Genomic DNA, 26,995 nt, shown 5'->3' with positions numbered 1-26,995 from the left:
TACTGAAGATGTGTTCTTTCATTTGCTGTCTTTGGTGTGGGGTTGTGTGTGTGACTGACCATGTGGTGTATAGACCGTGCCTTATTTTGCCTCTCAAGTGCTAACCATGCCTCCCAACCAGCAAATGAGTTCTGGTGTGAGTCATAGCAGGAAGGATAAGTGAGCTAGAATACCAATAACACTTGCATAGAAAGGTAGAAATTAAGAGGCACAAGAGCAGTGAACAAGTTACCCTCCCTGACTACGCATTAGTGAGTGTTATGCACATTTTATATTTCTAATTAATATGAAATGTTCTTTGTATGCTATTTTCTCTTTCAGGCTGCTTTATTGACAGTTCTATAATACAGACACATTTGTTGTGTTTGGTATCATATGTTTTTGCCTGAAAACCTACCTTTGACAAGGGTCATGGACCCTAACCCCTTTTTTGCCATGTTTCATTATACGAGAATTTGTTATATGAGCAATTCAAATGGAACCTAACTGCTTGTATCATAGGGATCCCCCTATATATCAGTTCAACTTTTTCTTATTTCCTGGTATCATCCAGTTATGATTCTTGGAAAAAAAAAACTGATATTTTCCTATTCTAATAATTTACATTGAATAAATCTGCATTGGGTGAATTTTCTCTGCCACCGATAAGACACAAGATGTGATACTTTACTACACCTTTTGAGAACACCAAATTGAATAGGTATGTGGTTCTTCAGGGTTAAGAGACAAGCAATACAAAATTATTCATTACTACAATAAGACCTTACCTGTCCATAATGCCCAATAGCTGCTTCCTCACGTCCTGTGCCCTCTTCAATGTTCGCATTTGGACAAAATTTTCATAGCACCAAGCATTTGAAAACTTGTTGTTCTTCCAAGAATTGTAAACAGCCAGTAGAGTGAGGTGATCCCCTTCTGCCTGATTGAACTTTGCTTTCTTCTGGTCAGCTAGAGCTTGTTTCTCCTTTGGCCTGGATAGAGAAAAGATAACAAATGTATTAAAAATTTATTATTATTATATCTATTGAATTAACTGCTGTTTATGATTAGATGTGTTTGTGTCAGGTTTACTTAACTGGTTACAATTATTATTGTAAACATTTATCATAAAGACCTACTTATGAATCACACTCATCATAATAAAGACATGCTCTATAAGCAATAGACAAAGATGTGTTTGTAATCTAAAGCCCTTCAAAACAGTTGTACATAGATTGTTTGCTATACTTACTGTATCTATGTAGAATATTGGGGGATTTTAATATCAAACAATGGAATTTCAGAGCAATTAAAATTAATAACTGGTTGACCCCATAATACCAAAGCTAATGACAGACGCTGACACTGAGGAGACAGCCAGCCAATAACAATGTCCCCATTGAAGAAGTAGTCTATCAAAAAGGAGCATTATGAAAATTCCTACTGATGCAGAATTCATCAGAATAACTTTTGAGTAGTACATGCAAATACTCCTTATACAATTAAAAAGGAAAGAGGGACTGTGCCTCTGTCCAGTCACCTTGTGAGAGCATCTCAGTGCGGAGAGGTCTAAGGGGATGGAAATTTCACACCTCAAGCACAGGTCATATAGGAAGTGTACCCTTCTCAATCTTATGAGTAATAAGTAATGAGGAATGAGGAATTTTTTTCATTCAGTTTGCATTATTCCATGTAAACTTCCAGATATTATTGTTCATGCATGCAGTTTCAGTTTCTCATGTGCACCTGTTGTACTTCAGTTCTGGGAAGTTACAGTGTGGTTCAGTACAGTGGAACTTCAGTTCTTAAACTTAATTTGTTCCTGAATGCCATTCAGAGATAGTTGGCACACTTTTTACATTCTCAGTGATGGAAGGAAAAGTACAAATTTTTTATTTATTTTTGCTTTCATTGAAAATGCAAACATTTATCTTACTTTTCTTGAAATAAAAACATGATTTTCTTTCAAAACTAATGTTTTGCATTAATTAGAAAAAATAACTTAATTGTGCCAATATGCCCCATATGAGGGGTAAATTGGCACATCACATATTAATAGCAAATTAGATATATGTAATTGTAAATTTAGATACATAATGTCTGTAAAGCTAAATTTCATGAAGATTCACTTCAGACAGCAGAATTTTTTTTACTGTTTTTTTTTTTTTACTATCTGAAAATACAAGATAAAAATTTGTTCATGAAGGTAATCAATATATGTATCAACATACATATATCATAAAAATAATATAAATAAAATATAATATGAAAATAGATAGATAATAAATATCATCATCATCATCATCATCATCATTTTCGTTTAACGTCTGCATTTTCCCATTAGGGTGGGGTTCGACGGGGCAGTGACTGTTTTCCACAACTGGTGATTTTGTGCCATATGTTCTTCTATTTCCAACAAATTCATATCCTCCGTCACACACTTCCTCCACTTTTTCTTTGGTCTTCCCACCATACATCAGCCTCCAACCCTCACCTCCTCCACCTTGCTCTATACCCCCCTTCCACCCTTCTTATGTGTCCAAACCATCTCCATCTCAATCTTCTCTTCCTCAGCTCAACAGAAAGGTCTTCAACTTCACACATCTTTGCCACCTCACTGCTAGACCTGTCTTGCCACCTCACTCCTGTCATGTATCTCAGCATCCTGCCATCACAGCTACATAGAATATCTCAGTCTGTTTGTCAGTACCCATGTTTCTACTCCATACAGAAGAGCAGATCTGACACAAGCTCCGTATACCCTCCCCTGATCCTCAGTTTTATGCTTCAGTTCACCAATAAACTGGCAATTTCTTGCCATCTTCCCCATGCAGCTGCTACTCTTGTCCTTACTGCTCTCTCTACACCTGCTTCACAGTCCAACATATCTCTCAAGTAGCAGAACTGTTGTATCTACTTCAACAAACCTCCATTCAACTCCAGCCTGACATCCTTGTCATCACCACCACCACCACCACCACCACCCTCCTCCTCCTCCTGCACAAATCTTGGACACACAAAGTTCTGCGCCCCTCTGAGACTCCTCAGACCTGAGCATCACTGCTGACACCATTTATTACACCTAGTATGCAACACTGAGTTTGCTTCCACTCCTCTTCCACAACATCCACATGGCCATTTTCCTGACTGAATTCTTACTCTAGCTTCATTTCCGGTCACCAGTAGTTAATAAAAAGACCAATGTTATTCATATATAGTTGGTTATGTGCCAATTTGCCCCATTTTTTTTTTAGCCAACTTGCTTCATCCATACCACTAATCTAAACAAAAGATTTTTGTATAGATTAAGGAACCTAGTATGATCTGTTTCAAGGGTAAACAATCCTTGAACCCTAAGAAAAATTATGGCAAAAATGAATATCACTCATTTATAACTTTTTTTTTTATGTAGGAGGGACACTGGCCAAGGGCAATAAAAATCTAATAATAATAAAAAATAAAAAAAAACACTGAGATGCCAGTCCCAGAAAAGGGTCCAAAGCGGGAGTCAAAAATTGAAGGATAAGTGTCTTGAAACCTCCCTTTTGAAGGAATTCAAGTCATAGGAAGGTGGAAATACAGAAGCAGGCAGGGAGTTTCAGAGTTTACCAGAGAAAGGGATGAATGATTGAGAATACTGGTTAACTCTTCCATTAGAAAGGTGGACAGAGTAGGGGTAAGAGAAAGAAGAAAGTCTTGTGCAGCAAGGGCATGGGAGGAAGGGAGGCATGCAGTTAGCAAGATCAGAAGAGCAGTTAGCATGAAAATAGCGGTAGAAGATAGCTAGAGATGCAACACTGCGGCAATGAGAGAGAGGCTGAAGACAGTCAGTTAGAGGAGAGGAGTTGATGAGATTAAAAGCTTTTGATTCCACCCTGTCTAGAAGAGCGGTATGAGTGGAACCCTCCCAGACATGTGAAGCATACTCCATACATGGACAGAATTAGCAGCTGGAGTTGGAGAAAAACTGGTGGAGACATCTCAGAATGCCTAACTTCATAGAAGGTGTTTTAGCTAGAGATGAGATGTGAAGTTTCCAGTTCAGATTATAAGTAAAGGACAGATTGAGAATGTTCAGTGTAGAAGAGGGGGACAGTTGAGTGTCATTGAAGAAGAGGGAATAGTTGTTTGGAAGGTTGTGTCAAGTTGATAGATGGAGGAATTGAATTTTTGAGGCACTGAACAATACCAAGTTTGCTCTACCCTAATCAGAAATTTTAGAAAGATCAGAAGTCAGGCATTCTGGGGCTTCTCTGTGTGAAATGTTTACTTCCAGAAGGGTTGGACGTCTATGAAAAGACGTGGAAAAGTGCAGGGTGGTATCATCAGTGTAGGAATGGATAGGACAAGAAGTTTGGTTTAGAAGGTCACTGATGAATAATAAGAAAAGAGTGGGTAACAGGACAGAACCCTGAGGAAGACCACTGTTAATAGATTTAGGAGAACAGTGACCATCTACCAGAGCAGTAATAGAATGGTCAGAAAGGAAGCTTGAGATGAAGTTACAGAGAGAAGGGTAGAAGCTGTAGGAGGGTAGTTTGGAAATCAAAGCTTTGTGCCAGACTCTATCAAAAGATTTTGATATGTCCAAAGCAACAGCAAAAGTTTCACTAAAGTCTCTAAAAGAGGATGACCAAGACTAAGTAAGGAAAGCCAGATCACCAGTAGAGCGGCCTTGATGGAACCCATACTGGCAATCAGATAGAAGTTTTTTTTTTTTTTTTTTTTATGTAGGAAGGATACTGGAATAGATGTTTAAGAATCTTCCTGTTGAGGATAGATTAAAAAACTTTTGATCGGCAAGAAATTAAATCAGTAGAACGATAGTTTGAAGAATTAGAACGGTCACCCTTTTTAGGAATAGGCTAAATGTAGGCAAACTTCCAGGAAGAAGGAAAGGTAGATGTTGACAGACAGAGTTGAAAGAGTTTGACTAGGCAAGGTGCAAACACGGAGGCACAGTTTCAGAGAACAATAGGAAGGACCCCATCAGGTCCATGAGCCTACCAAAGGTTTAGGCCAGCGAGGGCATGGAAAACATCATTGTGAAGAATTTCAATAGGTGGCATGAAGTAGTTAGAGGGTGGAGGAGAGGGAGGAACAAGCCCTGAATTTTCCAAGGTAGAGTTTTTAGCAATGGTTTGAGCAGAGTTCAGCTTTAGAGATAGATGTGATAGCAGTGGTGCCATCCAGTTGGAATAAAGGAGAGAAAGAAGATGCATATTACAACAAACAATATAATGAGTGAAAATTTACTTACCAGGGCTACTTACCAGTAGCCCTGGTGTCCTCTACATAAATTAGTGATTCCCAAGCCTGAAAAGTATTTGTCTGGGAGTGATACCATCTCCAAATAAGAGAACAGAAAAGTCCTGGAAATTTAATAGCAAGGGAAAAATACTGGGACATACAATGTATGCCACCAGTGCTGGTGAGGGGTAAAACACCATGGCATACTTCATACATCACCAGCACTGCTGGGGTTAAAATCTATAGGGATGGTATGGTGATGGAAGTTAATGCTAGAATTCTGAGTACAAGATTGGGTCTGGTAGCAGAAGATGAAGAATGAAATTTGAATTAATTGCTGTTTGTGGATGACATAGCATTGGTGGCAGATACAGAGAAGTTAACTAAGCTGATAAAGGAGTTTGGACAGGTGTGTAAAAGGAAACTGAAGGTTAAGGTAGGAAAAGTAAGTTAGTGAGGTGTACCAGGGAGGCAGCTGGTGGGATGGATAGGGCTGAATGGTGAGGAACTAGAAGAGGTTGACTGTTTCAAATATCTTGTATCTATAGCAGTGGTGGATAGAGGAATAAAGACAGAGGTGAAGGAAATAGGGAAAGTGTTAGGAGGTATGAACAGACTGAGAGTAGGGCACTTAGAATGAATGTAAAGATAATATTGCATGAAGAGATAGTAGTGCCTACTGCACTATACAGTGCAGTAGCTGTGACTTGAACTATGGGAGTAGCAGAGAAGAAGATATTAAATGTAATGGAGATAAGATATCTAAAGAGTGTGTGTGTGGAGCAACTTGGATGGACAGAATCAGAAATGAAGAAGAGAGAAAGAGAGAACAGGTGTTGTGAGAGACTTGTCAGGATGGGAAAAGCAATGTGTGCTGAGATGGTATAGACATACTGAGAGAATGGAGGCTAGTGAATAAGACAGAAAGATCAAGTGCGAAAGGTGTGAAATTGCAAGGCAGGTCATGTAAGGGATGGATAAATAGCATAAAGGAGACCTTAAAGGGAAGAGGACTGACATTGAAGCATAGCAGAATAATTGTACATGACGGAAGCAAATGGAGAGCAGTTGTGAGTGCATAGGAAATGATGCTTCCTTGCTACCTCCAAGGGAGGTGCCTCAGATTAATAGTCTCACACAGGTGTGAGGCAATCATATGTGGTAGGAGGGAAGACTACTTATTATGAAGGAGCCTTGTTTTGAACCAAACTGTCCAGCCTGTGTGACTGATCACCAAAAAGTGAGGGCAGGATTGCTTTCTCTTCTCTGCTGGGGGTCAAGGGACTAAGAGAGTGGTGTGAATGAGTGTGAATGTGAAAGTTGTATGCCTTGTTTTGGCTACCTCCCTTTTTAGAAGAGACAACCTGGTATATGTATGCATCTATGCATGAATGGCCCTCATTCTCCTGCCATTCTGATTAAGGGAATTCTTTTTCTATATTTACAGTGGACAGAAGAGTTGAGAGAGAGTAAAGTGCATGGTGAAGAAAGTAGGAAAAGTCCTTGGTGGATTGAGAAAAATCCTTAAACATAGTACACCAGGGGAAGAGTGTAAAGAGAGGGCAACAACACTTCCCTAATGTGGTCTTGGTTACAGTTTATTTTAGTGGTCTGATCTGCTCAAATGTCAACCTCTCTCTCTCTCTCTCTCTCTCTCTCTCTCTCTCTCTCTCTCTCTCTCTCTCTCTCTCTCTCTCTCTCTCTCTCTAGGAGAAGGGAGGGAAAATGGGAGAAAAGAAAATTACAGAGAACCAAAAAAAACAGAAATCTACATCACCTTTGGTTCCTGGATTTTTAGTAAGGCTGGACGGGAACTGGCTCCAGAATCGGTTCTAACAGTTCTGCCAGGAAATGCTAAGTGGATCAAAGTCTTGGAGCCAGTTCTGCCTTAACAGTTTCACACAAGTACTGATAGCAGATACACATGAGTTATAATTCAAACATCTAAGTAGAATTTAAAATATGTATGTAATCATTAATATTATTTATGAAGTCTTGCAAATGGTATCTACTAATGAATGAAGTAGTGTAATATAATAAAATATGAATAAGTGTCCCTGTATCCAGTATTCAAAGAAATTGTGTGAATAACAAGAAAATATTTCATTCATGCTAACCAACAGCAGGCACCTATTTAGCGTTGCTATAAGCATAATCGTTTTTTTGTACTTTGTCTGGTAGATATCCTTTAACGTCATAAGACAAGGTATATATATAGATATACTCCCGGTGATGTGTCATAATAGTTAAGATTGCCAAACTGAGGGGGAGGCTGCAATCATCATCCTCATGAGTAAATAAAAACCTTATCCACATAGATATATAAAATAACTTATTTGCTGATTGTACTGTAATCTTTCCTGTCTCGAATTATAACAATTTTTTTTAGGCACCAAGGATTTTTTGCACCAAGCATTTTTCAAGGGCAGCACATTAAAAGTGCACATCTAAATTTGTGATTAGAGGAGCATTTATTGCACTTAAATTTAGTCAATTTAACATAAAGCAATGGCATCCAAGTGAAAGAGCAGTTCCAGTGTGGAATTATATGGAGCACACATTGTCTAATGTTGTATCATATGCTCAAGTCTGTAAAGACCAGCTGAAATGCAATTAAGTACATCGAACTAGACATCCCACTGAATATGTGAGTTGATATAAACCCAAGCACATATATCATTGAATAAATTCTGTTTAAGGTAAGAGTAACATCTACAAGATGGTTCACCTATTCAGTATTCATTCCAGTCTCCTGGAACTGGGAGATGGTACTCGATAATCGTACCCATTCAGTATTCTAGACAAGTCCTGGAACCACTACACCCTAGTAAATGCCAAGCAATGCGCTGGTGGTTCCAAGATTCTGGTACTCACTAGCTATGCTCTACCAACTCTCCATGGAAGCTGTTCTGAAACCACTTCTGATGAATCCACCAGCCAAAGGAACCGGTTCCATGAATACTTAAGTTATCTGTTCCTCCCCACCACTCATTTCAGATAAATGGTGAGATATGGACTAAGAACAAAAGTAAGCAACCACTAACCTGTAGAATACATTTTGTACAGACAGCATGGAGACAATGGTAAGGATCTCATCTGAGCACTGTAAGTGAACAGACATGATCAACATTTTGGCAAGGTTGGGCTCAAGGGGAAACTCAGCCATTCGTCTCCCCAGTCGAGTTAGCAGTCCTTCATCATCCAGGGCACTGTAACATGAACATAAACATTATCTTCTCAAATACATCAAACCTCACACATGGTGCACTTACAATAATTTAATTCATAACCAGAAAATTGAAATACAGTATAACGAACACATATTGGGAAAGGTGGGTTGATGAAGCCAAAAATTCATTATATCCAAAGGTCATTAATCAAGATACATCTAACAAACACAGTTTGTTATTTATGGAGAGTTGTTTGGTCATGTGCATCCCCTCATCTCTCTCAACCCCCCATTGCACATTATATTCACAGCAGTTAATAACAGTTGTTTGTCTTGTATTGTACAGTACAGCACTGTCCTCGTTCAAATGTAAAAGCAAAAGGATGTGTACACTTAAAATCTCCTGTGTGTGTGTGTCTAGAAGAGCATTTGTGTGTCTGTAAGAGAGTGAGTGTGTTGATGTGAAAGTGGGTGTGTTTGTGTGTGTGTGTACAGTATAATATAGAACAGTATTCAGTCAATACAGTACAATATTCAGTCAGTGGATCAAAATTCAATTCATGCAAAAAAAAAAAAAAAAAAAAAGAAGAGAAAGATTTAAGAACAATAATCCACAGCAGTGAAAGCAATTAGGTCTTTTCATTTCAGTGACAGGTGTGGTAGATAAGGTGAATGTATGTCTACACCCACACACACACACACACACACACACACACACACACACACACACACACACTCACTACAGTATTAGTGTATTGGTTTCTTACTGTCCCTTTCTATTACTGTACATTATTGTACAGTAATACTGTAGTACATAATAAGATTAGAGTACAATGCAGTAATGAAATGTTTTAGTAGTGCACTGTACAAAGCAGAGGGAAGGAAAATGATGCAACCACATTACACCACAGAGTGCACCAAACACACATCCTTATCACTACACTTGATGTAGAAATCTTTGATGCCATTTTCAGAAGCTGTGTCTTGACATGTGAACACATGACAAAACATGATGTGTTGAGAGTGAGACACAATGCACACTGCAAGATGAAGCAACAAACTAACATGACAAGCAGACCAGGTAACATTTTTGAGAGATGGTAAGGTTTTTTTGAAAGGTGGTGCAATGTTTTCCTCCCACAGAGGCTAGCCACACCCTCTGCGTTGATGCTGGGAGGATGCAGGCAGCAGCCATTCAGGAGTTAGTTCTATGTGACATCACTGCAGAGGGTGTGGCTAGCCTCTGGGAGAAAAACATTGCACCACCTTTCCAAAATATGTGGTTGACTACGTATCAGCCAACTCTTCCACATTTTACAATCTAGTATATTCATAAAATAAAGCAACTGTTTTGAAAAATGCTGTAATTTGCGAAGTTAGTTTGCAAAATAAAACAAGTGTTCAATAGTCTTGAAAGGTTCGTTACATTTGAAATTCAGTAAATAGAGGTTTGTTATATCAAAGGGTTTACTGTAAAACAAACATGAAATTACTGAAATACATAATCAATTAATGCAAAATGTTATGTTAATGTTAAGTTCCAAGCTAACATTTCCAAAAGATGGGCTGCAATATCTGGAAGATATAGGCCCACTTTTTTAAACGTCATATTAGTAATTACAAAGCAGCAAGCCCCATGGTCGTATTTGTTTTTACTAACCAGTTGCATTCGTTAAACATTGGATACAAGCCCCAACATCGGGTTAGTAAATACTAAGCTTTCTGCACAGGATGACAGCTCTGATTCCCTAAGCAACGAGAAAAAGTTGCCAAATTTTGTTATTTCTCATTTATTAGATCGACTTGCATTTTTCTTCCAGCTATAGCTAAAGAAAGAGGTCATCTATCTATACATACCTTCAGAATCATGATACAACATATAATAGTGAAGAAACCTGTATGGTGATGTTCAGAGCTGTCCCAAGAGTGGCTTGATCAGAGGCGAAGGGCAGACCTATTTTGGTTTGTAATATAGTTAATATTAGCTTTTCTAACTGAACGTATATGTGGAGACATGTGAGTTCTTCCTTTTTGTACAAAGAAACATGAAAATCCATCCAGTTCAAAATTAAAACTGCATGCACCTATGTGGAGGTCAGCAGAATTGTCAGAGATGAGTGGGAGATTTAATAATAGTTGATAAATGGGAATTATAATAGTACTGATGATATTTTCTTTACCCTCATACCAACAAATGATGATCGTACTTGGTCTAGAAGCAATATCAGTCAAAAATAACCCTTCATAACCAAACTAAACCAAACTTAAACTAAATTTAAAATTTGCTGTCAACATTATAAATAATTTGCAGCTGATATATATATATATATATATATATATATATATATATATATATATATATATATATATATATATATATATATATACCGTATTTGATGGCTCATAAGACGCTACTTTTTTCTCAGAAAAAGGGTCAGTAAATTAGCCTGCGTCCAATGAGGCAAAGGTCCAACTTTGAGGCAGTAATAGGTTACAAGTCTACGGCAACAGAGGCTCTAAATTCAAACCACAGATGTCTTTGCACAACTAAATAAAGTCATGATTGGTAGTACGCCACAAAATGCTCTTTCTTTCAAGGTACCAATGTGTAGTATCTCATACTTACTGGTAATCCACATAGACTTTGACCAGTCAGGAAGAATTTGCTTAACCATGCACCACTTCTTCTTGGAGTTTTGTTGGGGCAGTGTAGGTTGTGATGTCACAGCCTTTGATGCCCCAAAGGTGAGGTATCCAATTATAATATTAGACTAGATGTGATGGAGCTGGTTGGATTTGTGGAGAAGGTTCTGGCAAGGTGGAGATGGTGCACCACGTTTTTCAAAACAAACGCGGTCGGTTGCGCTCCGACGTGACGTACTCGGTGACACCGAGTGTGACGCCGTTACTGATTGAGGTAAGACAATAGCCACACTTTCATACAATTAAAATTGAACCTATCTTTTTAACATTCTGCTTTTACACATCCTTTGGCTTTGAAAATGTACTAAAATACTGCATAAGAATTACATGTGAAAGATGCTAAAAAATAAAGTATGAAAAAATTTTATTATCACTGTAGTCCCTCAGTTAATGGTGCCGCCAAGAGCTAGGTGCAGTTAATGTTTACATTCAGCTGAACCGCATTAAGACTGAAACTCCCCTGCTTACCACACCTTTTGGGCACTAGAGGCTGTGACATCACAGTCTGCATGGCCCCAACTAAAATACCAATAAGAAGATTGTGTTTACACGTCAGCAGGATTGGTACAATCTTGTCTTTCAATACCCTCAACCGAACCATTACGTTCTGGCTTTCAAGGCCCGCAACCTTACCAAGATTTGACTCCAGAAATCCAACCAGCTCCACTGTATCTAGTCTGAAACACTACCTGTATACCACACCTTTGGGACGCCAGGCTGTGATGTCACGGCCATCACAGCCTCAACAAAACCCCAAAAAGAACAAGTAAGCTGCTAGCATAAATTAAACTTTTAAATGCTGAGTATTGGTATCTAATAGTGATCTAAATGCACGTGAGAGTCTTCAAATGTCGCTTGAATTCCTTGACTTCATATCGATAGCCTAAATCTGTTAATTTTTGTTTTTTTCTATTTCAATACATGCCAGAACTGGGTGCGTCTTATGAGCCCGTGCGTCTTATGAGCCATCAAATACGGTATATATATAAGGGGGTTCAAATTACTCAGAATGAGAAACTCTACTTGAAAAGAGTAGGAAAAGCCATGTTGAGACTCTTGGAAGAGTAAAATAATACCAAGACTTATCAGGTGATAGCGGATGATGGATGTAAACAAACCATAACTCATCAGGCTACAAACGCAGTGTCTTAAACACACCCAAACGCGGCATATCAAATGATGAAATCTATTAATTTAGAGGATTATACAATTTTTCTTTCTCATACAAACACTTTAGTACATTTTAATATTTCTTACATAACTTTCCATTGCATAGGACTTGTAAATATCATTGGGGTTTGCTGTTGGGGAGGGGTAGTTCTCCCCAACATTTCCAAAACGATTTCTTCAGATTTGGTCAACCTAACCCAAAATACGAAGCTGGTAGTCTTTAAGAAATAAAAAAAAAAGGGCTACACTGGTATTAGTAAATACTAACACCACATTTAAAAAAAGCAAGCCAGAATATTTTTTTTCCTTTTTTTTTCATTTTGTAGGGGTACCAGCCAAGGGCAACTGATTTCAAAAAAAAAAAAAAAAAAAAAGTCCAAAGCAGTACCCAAAAAACTGAAGGGTAAATGCCTTGCAATGTCCTTCTTGAAGGAGTTCAAGTTATAGGAAGATGGAAATACAGAAGCAGGCAGGGAGTTCCAGAGTTTACCTGAGAAAGAGATGAATGACTGAGAATATTGGTTAACTCTTGCATTATAGAGGTGGACAGAATAGGGGTGAGAGAAAGAAGAAAGTCTTGTGCAGTGAGGCCATGGAAGGAGAGGAGGCATGCAGTTAGCAAGATCAGAAGAGCAGTTAGCATGAAAATAGCAGTAGAAGATAGCAAGAGATGCAACACTGTGGCAATAAGAAAGAAGCTGAAGACAGTCAGTTGGAGGAGAGGGGTTGATGAGACGAAAAGCTTTTGATTCCGCCATGTCTAGAAGAGTGGTATGAGTGGAATCCCCCCCCAAACATGTGAAGCATACTCCATGCATGGATGGATAAGGCCCCTGTACAGAGTTAGCAGCTGGAAGGGTGAGAAAAACTGGCAGAGATGTCTCAGCAGCAATAGGACAGTCAGAAAGGAAACTTGAAATGTACCTAACATGTAGTTTTAATTAGAGATGAGAAGTGAAGTTTCCAGTTTAGATTATAAGTAAAGGACAGACCAAGGAAGTTCAGTGTAGAAGAAGGGGACAGTTCAGTGTCACTTATGAAGAGGAGATAGTTGTCTGGAAGGTTATGTCAAGTTGATAGATGGAGGAATTGAGTTTTTGAGACATTGAACAATACTAAGTTTGCTCTGCCCCAATCAGAAATCTTAGAGATAAAAAGTCAGGCATTCTGTGGCTTCCCTCCATGAACTGTTTAATTCCTTAAGGGTTGGATGTCTATGAAAAGACATAGAAAAATGCAGGAGTGTAGGAGTGGAGAGCAGAAGAAGTTTGGTTAAGATCATCGATGAATAATAGGACAGTAGGTGACAGGACAGAACCCTGAGGAATACCACTGTTAAAAGATTTAGGAGAACAGTCAACATCTACCACAGCAGCAATAGGACAGTCAGAAAGGAAACTTGAAATGAAGTTAAAGAAAGAAGGATAGAAGCCGTAAAAAGGTAGTTTGAAATAAAAACTTTGTGTCAGTCTCTATCACAAGCTTTTGATATGTCTAAGGAAACAGCAAAAGTTTCATGAAAATCTCTAAAAGAGGGTGACCAAGACTCAGTAAGGAAAGCCAGATCTCCAGTAGAGCAGCCTTGATGGAACCCACACTGCCAATCAGATAGAAGGTTGTGAAGTGATAGATGTTTAAGAATCTTCCTGTTGGGGATAGATTCAAAAACTTTAGATAGGCAGGAAATTAAAGCAATAGAATGATAGTCTGACAGATTAGAATGGACACCCTTTTTAGAAGAGGCTGTATGTAGGCAAACTTTCAACAAGAAGGAAAGGTAGATGTTGACAAAGTTGAAAGAGTTTGACTAGGCAAGGAGCAAGCATGGAGGCGCAGTTTTGGAGAACAATAGGAGGGACCGCATCAGGTCCGTAAGCCTTCTGAGGGTTTAGGCCAGCGAGGACATGAAAAACATCATTGCAAAGAATTTTAATGATTTTAATGAGTAGCATGAAGTAGTTAGAGTGAAGGAGAAGGAGAAACAAGCCCTGAATCATCCAAGGTAGAGTTTTTAGCAAAGGTTTGAGTGAAGAATTCTGCTTTAGAGACAGATGAGATGGCAGTGGTGCCATCTGGCTGAAATAAAGGAGGGATAGAGGAAGCAAGGTTATTGGAGATGTTTTTGGCTAGGTGCCTGAAATCATGAGGGGAGTTAGATCTTGAAAGATTTTGACACTTTCTATTAATGAAGGAGTTTTTGGCTTGTTGGGGAATGGATTAATGAAGGAGTTTTTTGGCTAGTTGGAGAACAGACTTGGCATGATTCCAGGCAGAAATATAAAGCACATAAGATTCTGGTGATGGAAAGCTCATGTACCTTTTGTGGGCCACCTCTTTATCATTTGTGTTAGACAAAGGTTTGGAAGGTTTAGGTCACGAAAAAAAAAGTGAGGAATGTACACCTCACCTCTGTTATGTGCTCAGCACACAGAGACAGGTCTCTGACATGGAAGCTGTAGTCATTCCAAGGAAAATTAAAAAAATACCTCCTCAGGTACCCCCCCCACAACTACCAGAGGCAAAACATCAGAGGCACCTCTGCTTAGGGGGATCCTGAGGAGGAACTGGAGCAATAGAAGATAGAGATATGAGATTGTGATTGGGGGAACCCACCAGGGTGACAGCATAAGCAGGATTAGAGGTTAGAGCAGCATTGGAGGTTAGGATAAGTTCAAGTGTTGGGTGTATCTACAAGACGTTCAAGAATATGAGTAGGGTGTTGTACCATTTGGCCTAGGTCATAGAGGATAACAAGGTTAAAGGCTAATTCACCATGATGGTCAGTGAAGGGAAAGGAAACATATATATATATATATATATATATATATATATATATATATATATATATATATATATATATATATATATATATATATATACTCATACCTCAGTACTATGGACTAAAAGAAGGAAACACTGCTCCAATGAAGCCAAATGTCCATAGGGACCAACAAGGTGAACCCACAATTTTTCACGGGGTTATGCTCCAAAGGCACCCATGAGGTGCTAAAATACGCATTATATTGATCCTACTCCTAAAATGCCTATTTATTTTCTCTATTAAAAAGAAAAACCAGTGCAGGTACACACTGATGATGGACGTGATGAATGAAGATGATCAAGCAGCTGTGCAGCAAGATGTAACGAACATATAAAGAGAGAGAGAGAGAGAGAGAGAGAGAGAGAGAGAGAGAGAGAGAGAGAGAGAGAGAGAGAGAGAGAGAGAGAGAGAGAGATGAATTGTAGCAGGGGGTGACCTTGACAGTAGCTGGTGGCACACTGCTCTCTCTCTCTCTTTCTCTAATAATTTAACACACACACACACACACACACTGTGACTGAAAGTTCAGAATACAAGAATATTTGGGTAAAAAGATATATGAACTTGGAAGAAAGGGAAAAAGAGAGGGATCTGGGAAATGAGGTTAAGGAAAAAAAACAAGAGAAGGACAGAGACCGAGAAGAGCAAATTTTATAGAAGGGTAATAGATATGAGACTGAGGAAATGGTATATTCAGGAAAGGGAACAAGAAATGAAAGAACCACAGCAGCAGACAGAGAAATTACAAGTTGTAGGAGAAGTAGTACATTAAGATTAATGTATACAAACATAGACGGGTTACTTTCAGGTGTACTGGAAGTGAGAAATTACTTAAGGAAAAAAAACAAATGTGTTGTGACTAACTGAGACATAATTAAAAGAGGAAGTCCACTTAAGTTTAAGGAAGAAGGATATAATTATTGGAGGAGAGATAGAAAGGGAAAAAGGAGGAGAACACTAATAATGGTTCGAGATGATATATATGTGGAAGAAGTGCAATATAGAGATGGCACAGTAGAGGTCATACGTATAACAATTAGGACCAGTGGGAGAGAAAGGAGGAGGATCATATTAACGTATGTGCCACTGAAGACTAATACATGGAGGCTGGAGGAACACAAGGAAATGCAAAAGGAAGTGTTGAAGTGCCTAGACAACATGATAAGGAAGGACAGTACAATACTACTAGTGGGAGACTTTAACTGCAAAAATGTAAGCCGGGAGGAGATGGAAGTTAATGGAAATGCTGGACCGTGGAGTGAAATGCTACAGTTAGCTATGGTGAATACAATGGACCAATGGATGGAAGAAGTTAAAAGATACAGAGGGGAGGAGGAACCATCTATGCTAGACCTGGTATTCACAAAAAACCAGAGCCCAATCCAACCATTAAATACTTAAGCCCAATGGGAAAGAGTGATCATGTAGTGTTAGAAGTGGTACTGCAAGATTGGGAGGTTCTACCATGTAAGGAGGATTATAAAAATGGGAGACTAAATCATGCAAAGACAAATCTTACAGAGTTAAGGAAATTTTTGGGAAGTATTGATTGGAAGGGACTTATGGAAGGCAAGACAGTGCAAGAGAAATACGAAACATTCCTGAAAAAGTACAATGAGGGTGTGCATAAATATGTACTGTATATAAAGTAAGGAGGAGCAAACACATTTAGTATAATGCCAGATGTGCAGAAGCTAAGAAGAGAAAGAATATAGCTTGGAAGAAACAGAAGAAGCAAAGAAATGAAAATAATAAAGAGCAGTATAAGGATGCAAGGAATGAGTATGTTAGAATAAGAGAGGAGGAGGAGAAAAAATTAGAAAAGATGTGGAAAAGAAATGTGAAAAACACAAGCTTTTTACCAGTATATCATTGGATATACCTGTAAAAAGATGACAAGCAGAGAGACCATTGACAAGATAGTAAAGGGAGAAAGGATATATCAAAGAGCAGAAGAGATGAGTGAATTTATGAATGAGAGTTTCAGGTCTGTATTCAATGTGGAAGTGGATTTTACAGAACAAAACAAGGAAGTGTGGCGGGGGGGAGTTACAGGAAGTATTGGTGCAAAAACATGAAATTGGCAAATTGTTAGAGAAGATGGATGTCAGGAAAGCACTGGGGCCTGAAGGAGTGTCAGGTTGGACAATAAAGAAATGTAGAGAACAAGTGGTGGAGCCAATTTGGGATGTGATTAACAGCTCACTGATAGAGGGAAGAGTACCAATAGAGTGGCAGAGAGCAAATATAGTGCCAATACACAAAGGAGGAAAGAGAACTGAGCCACTAAATTATAGATCAGTGTTGCTAACTAATGTTGTGGACAAGATCTGTGAAATAGTGATCAAGGAAAAGCGGGTGAAATACTTGGAAGATAAATAAGTTATAACAAATAGTCAATTTGGTTTCAGAAAAGGAAGGTCATGTGTGACAAATTTACTAAGTTTCTATACAAGAGTAAAAAATGAAGTGTAAAACAGAGATGGGTGGGTACATGCAGTGTACTTGGAAATCAAAAAAGCTTTTGATAAAGTTCCACATAAAAGACTATTGTGGAAGATGGAATATATAGGAGAACTGAGAGGAACAATGCTAAAACGGATGAGAGACTACTTAAAGGATAGAGAAGTGAGAACTGTGATCAGGGACACCTGTTCAAGTTTGAGTAATATAATAAGTGGAGTACCACAGGGGTCAGTGTTAGCACCCATTTTGTTCCAAATATACATCAGTGATATGCAGGAGAGTTTGACCAGTTATATTAATCTGTTTGCTGATGATGCAAAATTGTTAAGAGTAATAAAGAGCCATGTTGATTGTATGGAGTGGCAAAGAAATACTGACAAGATTTATGGGTGGAGCAAGAAGTGGAAACTGGAATTCAATGTTAAGAAATGCCATGTGATGGAATTGGGAAAGAGTAAAAGATCTGCATGAGACTATAATATGGGAGAGGAAGTAATAATGAAGAGCAAGGAGAAAGACCTAAGAGTGGTTTTTCAAGATACCCTGATCCCAGAATGGCATATAAATGAGATATTTGACTCGACGTACAGATATGTTTCAGTTGCATTTCATTACATGGATAAGACTATGATGAAAAAAAATTATAGCCACTATGCTACATCCCAGACAGGAACATGCAGCAGTGGTGTGGTCTCTACATATGAAGAAAGATATAAAGAAATTGGAAAGAACTGAGAGGGCAGCTACAAGGATAGTATTAGAGCTGAAAGACCTAACATACCAAGAGAGGTTGAAGGAAATGGGGCTGCCAACTTTGCAAGTTAGAAGAGAAAGAGATCTAATAATGATGTATAAAATAGTTAACCACCTTGAGAAAGTCAGTTAGAAAAGAAAGAGGAGTTTTAATAACGATGTATAAAATAGTTAACCACAATGAGAAGATAGACAAGCAGGACCTGGTGTTGCTGGAAAAAGATGAAGCTGGACAGACGAGAGGGCATTCAAAGAAAGATCAGGAAGAGTCAGTGTTTGAGGGACATCAAGAAGTACAGTTTTCCACACAAAACTGTGGATATCTGGAATGGCCTAAATGAGGAGGTTGTTACAGCACCAAACACACATAAATTTAAGGAAATGCCAGATAAATATAGATGTGGAGACAGGACAATATGATCCCTGCTTGAACCCTATACTATACAACTAAGTAAATACAACTAGGTAAATACACACACACACACACACACACACACACACACACACACACACACAGAGAGAGAGAGAGAGAGAGAGAGAGAGAGAGAGAGAGAGAGAGAGAGAGAGAGAGAGAGAGAGAGAGAGAGAGAGAGAGAGAGAGAGAGAGAGAGAGAGAGAGAGAGAGAGAGAGAGAGAGAGAGAGAGAGAGAGAGAGAGAGAGAGTGGGAACACTGCAGCAAGGTCCCTCACTGGCTGTCTTTTCTACTTTTCCTCCAGACAGCATGGTTATAGAAAACACAACACATAAAAAGTGCAAATACCATGGAGCAATGAGCTACACGTTTGTTATACTGACATAAACAAACTACAACTGTCTGCAACAAGCGGTCAGTTCTCAAAGCAATGGCTCGTGTCCAGTGTTGTCATAACTCCATCCATAGTGTGTGGGACTTTCTAACTGAATCGGCTGCTCCAGATTTTGTCCAATGCTTCCAAAATCCGTTAAAGTGAGGTGTGTAGTACCGAGGTATGAGTGTGCAGATATATATATATATATATATATATATATATATATATATATATATATATATATATATATATATATATATATATATATATATTCTTTAGGTTTTCGAGGATAAAGCCTTGCCATACAACCATTTTTTCCATCTGATGGCAATTTTGGAACAGATTATGGTCATGAGCCAACTACACTTGTGTATATCAGCTTCTATACATCCCTGTATTGTTATTGTGTTTTACCCTATGGAGTCACTTCAAGTCAGTAATTGTTCATAATGATTTCTTCCATCATCTCTATCATTGCCTCAATGTTACATTCAAACCTGATTCCACAAAGTCATCCAGAATCTTTTTTCTAAGTAAGAGGGGCACTAGCCTAGGACAAAAAGAATGAAAACCAGGTGCCAGTCCCTAGAAAAATGTCAAAAAGGATCATCCAAAGTTTGAGGATAAGATCTTCAAACCTTCCTCTTGAAAGAGTTGAAGTTACAGGAAGGAGGAAATACAGGAGTTGGCAAGGAGTTCTAGAGTTTACCAGATAAAGGGATGAATGATACGAAATACTGATTAACTTTTGCATTAGAGAGGGGGACAGAATAGGTGAAAGAAAACTAGGAAGTCTCATGCAGTGACACTGCAGGAGGAGAAGAGGCATGCAATCAGTATGATCAAAAGAGCAGCTGGCATGAAAATAGTCGCAGAAGATCACAAAGGATGCCAACATCATGGCAGAAAGAGAGAGGCTGAAGACAGTCAATCAGCTGGTGTGATAATCTTCTAATATTTCTGTCTCCAGGTCAGATTCTTCTTATTCCAGATTACACACATCACATTAGAGTTCCCTTAAACCTTATAGCTAATCTAAACCTCCATGATCTCCTCTTTCTTTGATACCCAAACTAAAAAGTGCATTCAAAATTTACCATTTGTTCCAGTCTATCATCATGCATATCCTAGATCTCCATCCTTACTGAACCTCATCACTTTATTCTCATACATATTAATCTGCAGTTTCTGCCACAAACTCTCATCAGTTCTATAGTAAGATTTTACAGTCTCTCCATACTATAGTGAAGTCCCATTTAACCAGACCCTAAATATATAAATATCTCAAATAGCTAAATTTTTGTGGCCAGACTACTGGGTATATGGTTCATCTCTGGCAAGACATGAATTAATCTTTCCCTCCTCCTCCCCCCTTTCTATCTCTCTCAGGTTGCAGTATCAGCTTATTCCTAAAAAGAGTGACCACTCTAATCCCTCAAACTACTGCCCTATTGCCCTATTGCTTTAATTTCCTGCCTCTCTCAAGTTTTTTTTAACCTATCCTACCCTTGAAGATTCTTAAACATCTCTCACTTCACTATTTTACTGCTGATCACCAGTATGTGTTTCATCATGGCTGCTCTACTGGTGATCTTTTAGCTTTCCTTACTGAGTCTTTAGGGATTTCAATGAAACTTTTAATGTTGCTTTAAACATATCAAAAACATTTGATTGAGCCTGGCACAAAGCTTTACTTTTCAAACTATCCTCTGTTCAAAAATTAAATAACAAATGCAGGGAAGCCACAGAATGCCTGACTTCTGATCTTTCTAAAGTTTCAGATTGGGGCCAAACGAACTCAAAAACTCAATTCCTCCATCTATAAGCTTGACACAACCTTCTAGATAACTATCTCCTCTTCTTCAATGATACTCAACTGTCCCCCTCTTCTACTCTGAACATTCTCAGTCTGTCTTTTACTAATAATCTAAAATGGAAACTCCACATCTTGTTTCTCACTAAGACAGCTCCTTTGAAGTTAGGTGTTCTGAGTTGTCTCTGCCCATTTTTCTCACCACCCCCAGATGCTAATTCTGTACAGAGGCTTTATCCATCCATGTATGGAGTACACTTCACATATATGGGGAGTGCCATTCATACTGTTCTTCTCAACATGCTGAAATCAACTCGTTTCCTCTAACTGACTGTCATAAGCCTCTCTCTCTTTGCTACAAAGTTCCATCTCTTGTGATTTTCTAATGCTATTTTCATGCTAATTGCTCTTTCAATCTTCCTGACTGCATGCCTGCCCTCTTCCTGCTACCTCACAGAACAAATCTTTCTACTTTCTCTCATCATTATTCTGTCCACCCCCCTAATGCAAGAGTTAATCTGTACTCTCAAACTTTCATCCCATTCATTGATAAATTCCGGAATTCCCTGCTTACTTCTGTATTTCCCCTTCCTATGATTTGAATTCTTTCAAGGGGGGGTCTAAAGACATTCTCTAATTTTAGATGACTCACCTAAATGAGCCTTTTCTATATGGTTTTATACCAATGTGGCAGTGCCCCATTTGCATAAAAAAAATATATTAGCTCCACTTATTTCTTTTATTATTATGAATTTTCTACAGCATCATTTTAGATAATCACAAAGGAGTAATTATGCATTTTTTATCCCACCAATATTTATCATAAAAAAAATTTGTTCATAAGTCATTAACATAAATAGCCATAAGGAAAACAATGTGAAAATTATATTCTTTTCATGAGACTATCCCTATCTACCAAGGCTGACAGGGCTAAGAGTGTGAATAACGTGTACATGAGTGTGTGGTGCTTTGTCTAGACCAATGGTATGGGATTGATGGCCTGGTATATAAATAGATAGACAGAACTCCTTTATGGATGCTCCTGTGAGTTTTGGAGTTTTGACAGGTTTCAAAAACACTGTGAACTCAGTTTGCAGTAAGACACATTGCAGCATGACTTACCAACTAGAGATGCTCTAACTGTCTTAATGAATCTGGCTACTGAAATTTACAAAACAAACCTTAAACTGTAAAACATACCTGAGAGAGTGAAGTGTTTCTAGAGCCATAACCATGGCATCTGTGGGTGGAGGGTCCATAAAGTCAAAACCCAGAAGATCATTAATTCCCATTGCCTTCAGCTGTAGAACTGTTGATGCTAAGTTAGTTCTTTGGATGTCTGGTACACTTGTGGGTAACATCTCATCTCTGCAAATAAGTATGAGAAAAAAAATTATCTATTGTTGTCTGCATCCACAAAAATTTATATCTTAACCTCCATAGTTTTGTCTACAACTAGATTTTATATGTAATACAAATCTAACTCCACCTCAGCCTCCATGGAGCTCTATGATTTGAAATTCAATGCATCACTAGCAGGGTTGTCATTAAAAATTAATTTTTTTTTTTTTTTACTTTTTTTTCATATCAAAATTTATTTATATATCAAGTTGATATTTAAATAAGGTCTATATATGTATATATACATGAAGAATGTAAAAGTACTCAAGCCTGACTCATTCATTTCCTGTACAGTACAAGCTGACACAGGCTTTGCCCAACCAGACCAACCTGTATCAGCATGACCTAAACAAGTGTCTGATCTTCATTAATAGAAAATGTCAAAATCTTTCAAGATCTAACTCCCCTACTGACTTCTGGCACCTAGCCAAAAATGTCTCCAATAATTTTGCTTCTTCATCTTTTCCTCCTTTATTTCAACCTGACAGCACCACTGCCATCTCATCTATTTATAAAGCTGAATTCTTTGTTCAAACTGCTAAAAACTCCACTTTGGATGAATCAGGGCTTGTTCCTCCCTCTTCTCCACCCTCTGACTACTTCATACTTCCCATTAAAATCCTTCACAGGGATATTTTCCATGCCCTCACTGGCATAAATCATCAGAAGGCTTATGGACCTGATGGGGTCCCTCCTATTATTCTCCAAAACTGTGCCTCCATACTTGCACCTTGCCTAGTCAAAACTCTTTCAACTATGCCTTTCAACATCTACCTTTCCTTCTTGTTGAAAGTTTGCCTAAATTCAGCCTATTCCTAAAAAGGATGACTGTTCTAGTCTCTCAAACTACCATCCTATTGTTTTAATTTCTACCTATCCTCAACAGGAAGATTCTTAAACATCTATCACTTCACAACCTTCTATCTGATTGCCACTATGAGTTCCATCAAGGCCGCTCTACTGGTGATCTTTTGGCTTTCCTTACTGAGTCTTGGTTCTCCTCTTTTAGATATTTTGGTGAAACTTTTGCTGTTGCCATAGACATATCAAAAGCTTTCAAACCTTTGATTTCTAAACTACCCTCCTATGGCTTCTATCCTCTGTGTAACTTCATCTCAAGTTTCCTTTCTCACTGTTATATTGCTGCTCTATTAACAGTGGTGTTCTTAAGGGTTCTGTCCTGTCACCTACTCTCTTCCTATTATTCATCAATTATCCTCTAAACCAAACTTCTTGTCTTATCCACTCCTATGCTGATGATATCACCCTGCACTTTCCCACATTTTTTCATAGATGACCAACACATCAAGAAGTAAACAGTTCTTATAGGGAAGCCACAAAACACCTGACTTCTGATCCCTCTAAAATTTCTGATTGGGGTAGAGCAAACTTAGTATTGTTCCTTGTCTCAAAAACTCATTCCTCCATCTATCAACTCAACTCAACCTTCCAGACAACTATCCCCCTCTTATTCAATGGCACTCAACTGTCCCCCTCTTCTATACTGAACATCCTTGGTCTGTCATTTACCTATAATCTAAATTGGAAACTTCACATCTCATCTCTAGCTAAAACATTCTGAGTCGTCTCTGCTAGTTTTTCTCATCCCCCCCAGCTGCTAACTCTGTACAAGGACTTATCCATCCATGTATTGAGTATGCTTCACATGTATGGGATGTTTCCACTCATACCACTCTTTTAGACAGGATGGAATCAAAAGCTTTTCTGACTGTCTTAAACCTCTCTCTCTCATTGCTGCAATGTTGCATCTCTTGCTGTATTCTACTGCTATTTTCATGCTAACTGCTCTTCTGATCTTGCTAACTGCATACCTTCCGTCCTCCTGCAGCCTTGCTGCAGAAGACTTTCTTCTTTCTCTCACCCCTATTCTGTCCACCCCTCTAATGCAAAAATTAACCAGTATTCTCAATCATTCATCCCTTTCTCTTGTAAACTCTGGAACTCCCTGCCTGCTTCTGTATTTCTACCTTCCTATGATTTGAATTCTTTCAAGAGGGAGATTTCAAGACACTTACCCTATAATTTCTGACTACCATTTTCAACTCTGTTCAGGGACTGGCACTTCAGTGGCCTTTTTCTAATTATTACATTTTTGTTGCTCTTTGCCAGTGCCTCTCTTATATGTAAGAGAGAGAGAGAGAGAGAGAGAGAGAGAGAGAGAGAGAGAGAGAGAGAGAGAGAGAGAGAGAGAGAGAGAGAGAGAGAGAGAGAGAGAGAGAGAGAGAGAGAGAGAGAGAGAGAGAGAGAGAGAGAGAGGGGAAAAAACATTTCTAACTTGTTTTACTCTAGATTACTTTTTAATTGCTTATTTACACTGATTTACATATAAATATGAGAAATAAACAGAAAAATCAATAACAGCCCCCCAAAAACAATAAACCACCAAAAACCCCAGTTGGTTGGGTTTTTAAAAATAACCTGGGTTTTTTTCCAACCCTGATCACTAGACTAAATAGTTACAAAATTCTGGCAAAAAGCTGATACTTCCCCTTAGTCAGAGAAAGCAGTTTCCTATCACCAATTCCTTTCCTGAATCAAAATCAGTAACAAACTCTGAATAAACAATTAATATCACCTGTAAGCCCTCTCAGTATAGAGCCGGTATGTCTTGCCTGGCCCAGTGCGTCCTGCACGACCTGCTCGCTGTTTAGCTCCTGCCTGAGACACTGGTGTCACCATCAGCGAATCCATTCCTGTCTTGGGATTGTAAACTTTCTGCTTCACAAATCCTGCAAATAATTAAGTTTCACAGAAATGTTTTCAGAAAGATTGACATGCATAGTCAAGCAACCTGCCTTTCCAAATAAAAAATAAATAAATAAATAAAAAAAAATGATGATCATGAATTTCCAGACTTAAGTGAACATGAAAAAATATACAGTGGAACCTCGGTTCTCAAACTTAATTTGTTCCTGAATGCTGTTCGAAATCCAAAATGTTCGAAAAACCAAAAACATTTCCCCACAGGAATCAATGTAAAATGAATTAATCCATTCCCAGACACCAGTCTACACTGTCTTAGTGGCTTATGACAGTCTCTCCCACAGCCAAGACGGCTGTTTCACATCTCCAGCTCAAATTATTTATCCAGAAAGGATGTACTGAATGAACTTAGTGACACAGAACTCATCAGAAGATACTGTTTAGATCGATCAAGTGAGGGAAGCCTTACAGGGGGACACAGAGAGGAGCAACCCTCTTAATGCCAAAATAAAGGTAATCATAACACTTGGACATGTTGCTGTTGGGAAAAGGTTCTGGAAAAATGCAGTTGTGCAGTTGTGCAGTAGTGATCACACTGGGGGTCATCGAGAGGATTACTCCTGAGCACTGTAAACTTTTTTTTTTTTATGTAGGAAGGGCACTGGCCAAGGGCAGTAGACACCTGCTGAAATGATAATTACTCCCAGTGAGGTCTAAAGCACTGTTCAGGGGGTGCTGTGAACTTATCATTAAACCCAGCTGTGACCTCACTCAACGTTTCCCTTTGTGTCTCACAACACAAGGGGGCAGTCACAGCCTGTCCTCTATAGACAACTCTCTTCCTCCACACAAAACTACAAGCACCTAATAACACACACACCCTTCACTCAAAAAATTTAAAATCATCATGGCGACTCCTACACCAGCCTCGGAGTCCCCATCTGGGGAGGGGACCATAAATGTCCCCAGGTCGGACTGCCTTTCTGTCGACGACCCTAAGTGTCTTCACACCCCCTCAACTTTTTCTTCGTTAACTTCTGCAACATTCGCGGTCTAAGATCTAATTTTCAATCTGCAGAACACCACCTCTCCTCTTCTAAACCTCATCTTCTTTTCCTCACTGAAACTCAGGTGTCTGAGGCAACTGACAGTAGCCCCTTTTCTGTTCCCTCCTACTTTCTCTATCCTCATTTTCGATCCAAAGCTGGATGCTGCGTTTATGTGCGCAATAACTTAACCTGCTCTCGAGCCCATGCTCTCAATTGAATCTTCCGAGTTTTCCACCATCTGGCTACGACTACAGAGTCACTCTCATACCAAATTTATCTGTGCTGTATACCTCTCACCTAACTCCTCTGACTATAAGAAATTCTTTGACTACTTTGCTTCCAAAGTGGAGCACATTCTGACCCTCTTCCCTTTTGCAGAGATCTCCATTCTTGGAGACTTCAATGTTCACCACCAGCTTTGGCTTTCCTCTTCCTTCACTGACCATCCTGGTGAACTAGCCTACAACTTTGCTATCCTCCATGACCTAGAGCAATTGGTGCAACACCCTACTCGTATTTCTGACCGTCTTGGAGATATATCCAACATTCTTGACCTTTTCCTGACCTCTAATCCTTCTGCTTATGCTGTCACCATTTCTTCTCCGTTGGGCTCCTCCGATCACAATCTCATATCTTTATCTTGTCCTATCACTCCAATCCCTCCTCAGGATCCCCCTAAGCGAAGGTGCCTCTGGCATTTTGCCTCTGCTAGTTGGGGGGACCTGAGGAGGTATTTTGCTGATTTTCCTTGGAATGACTACTGCTTCCGTGTCAGAGACCCGTCTTTGTGTGCTGAGTGCATAACAGAGGTGATAGTGTCTGACATGGAGGAATACATTCCTCATTCTTTTTCTCGTCCTAAACCTTCTCGTGCTATACATGATAGAGAGGTGGCCCACAAAAGGTAC

At 38.9% G+C, this 26,995-nt stretch overlaps 1 protein-coding gene across 3 annotated transcripts in view; it reads right to left on the bottom strand.

Moving 5' to 3' along the window:
• LOC135110858 (ATP-dependent RNA helicase DHX8-like) overlaps positions 1 to 26,995 on the bottom strand; it is a gene marked incomplete at its 3' end in the record, with an annotated part of 103,960 nt that overhangs the window by 33,959 nt on the left and 43,006 nt on the right. For all 3 annotated transcript variants that reach the window (XM_064023469.1, XM_064023470.1, XM_064023471.1), the window contains 4 exon segments: positions 768 to 971; positions 8,274 to 8,438; positions 22,114 to 22,281; positions 24,911 to 25,064. In XM_064023469.1, the coding sequence (XP_063879539.1) occupies positions 768 to 971; positions 8,274 to 8,438; positions 22,114 to 22,281; positions 24,911 to 25,064 (691 nt within the window).

Source organism: Scylla paramamosain, chromosome 21, assembly GCF_035594125.1.
Source record: "Scylla paramamosain isolate STU-SP2022 chromosome 21, ASM3559412v1, whole genome shotgun sequence".
Taxonomy (NCBI): Eukaryota; Metazoa; Arthropoda; class Malacostraca; order Decapoda; family Portunidae; genus Scylla; species Scylla paramamosain.
This window is presented reverse-complemented; position numbering and strand designations above follow the sequence as displayed.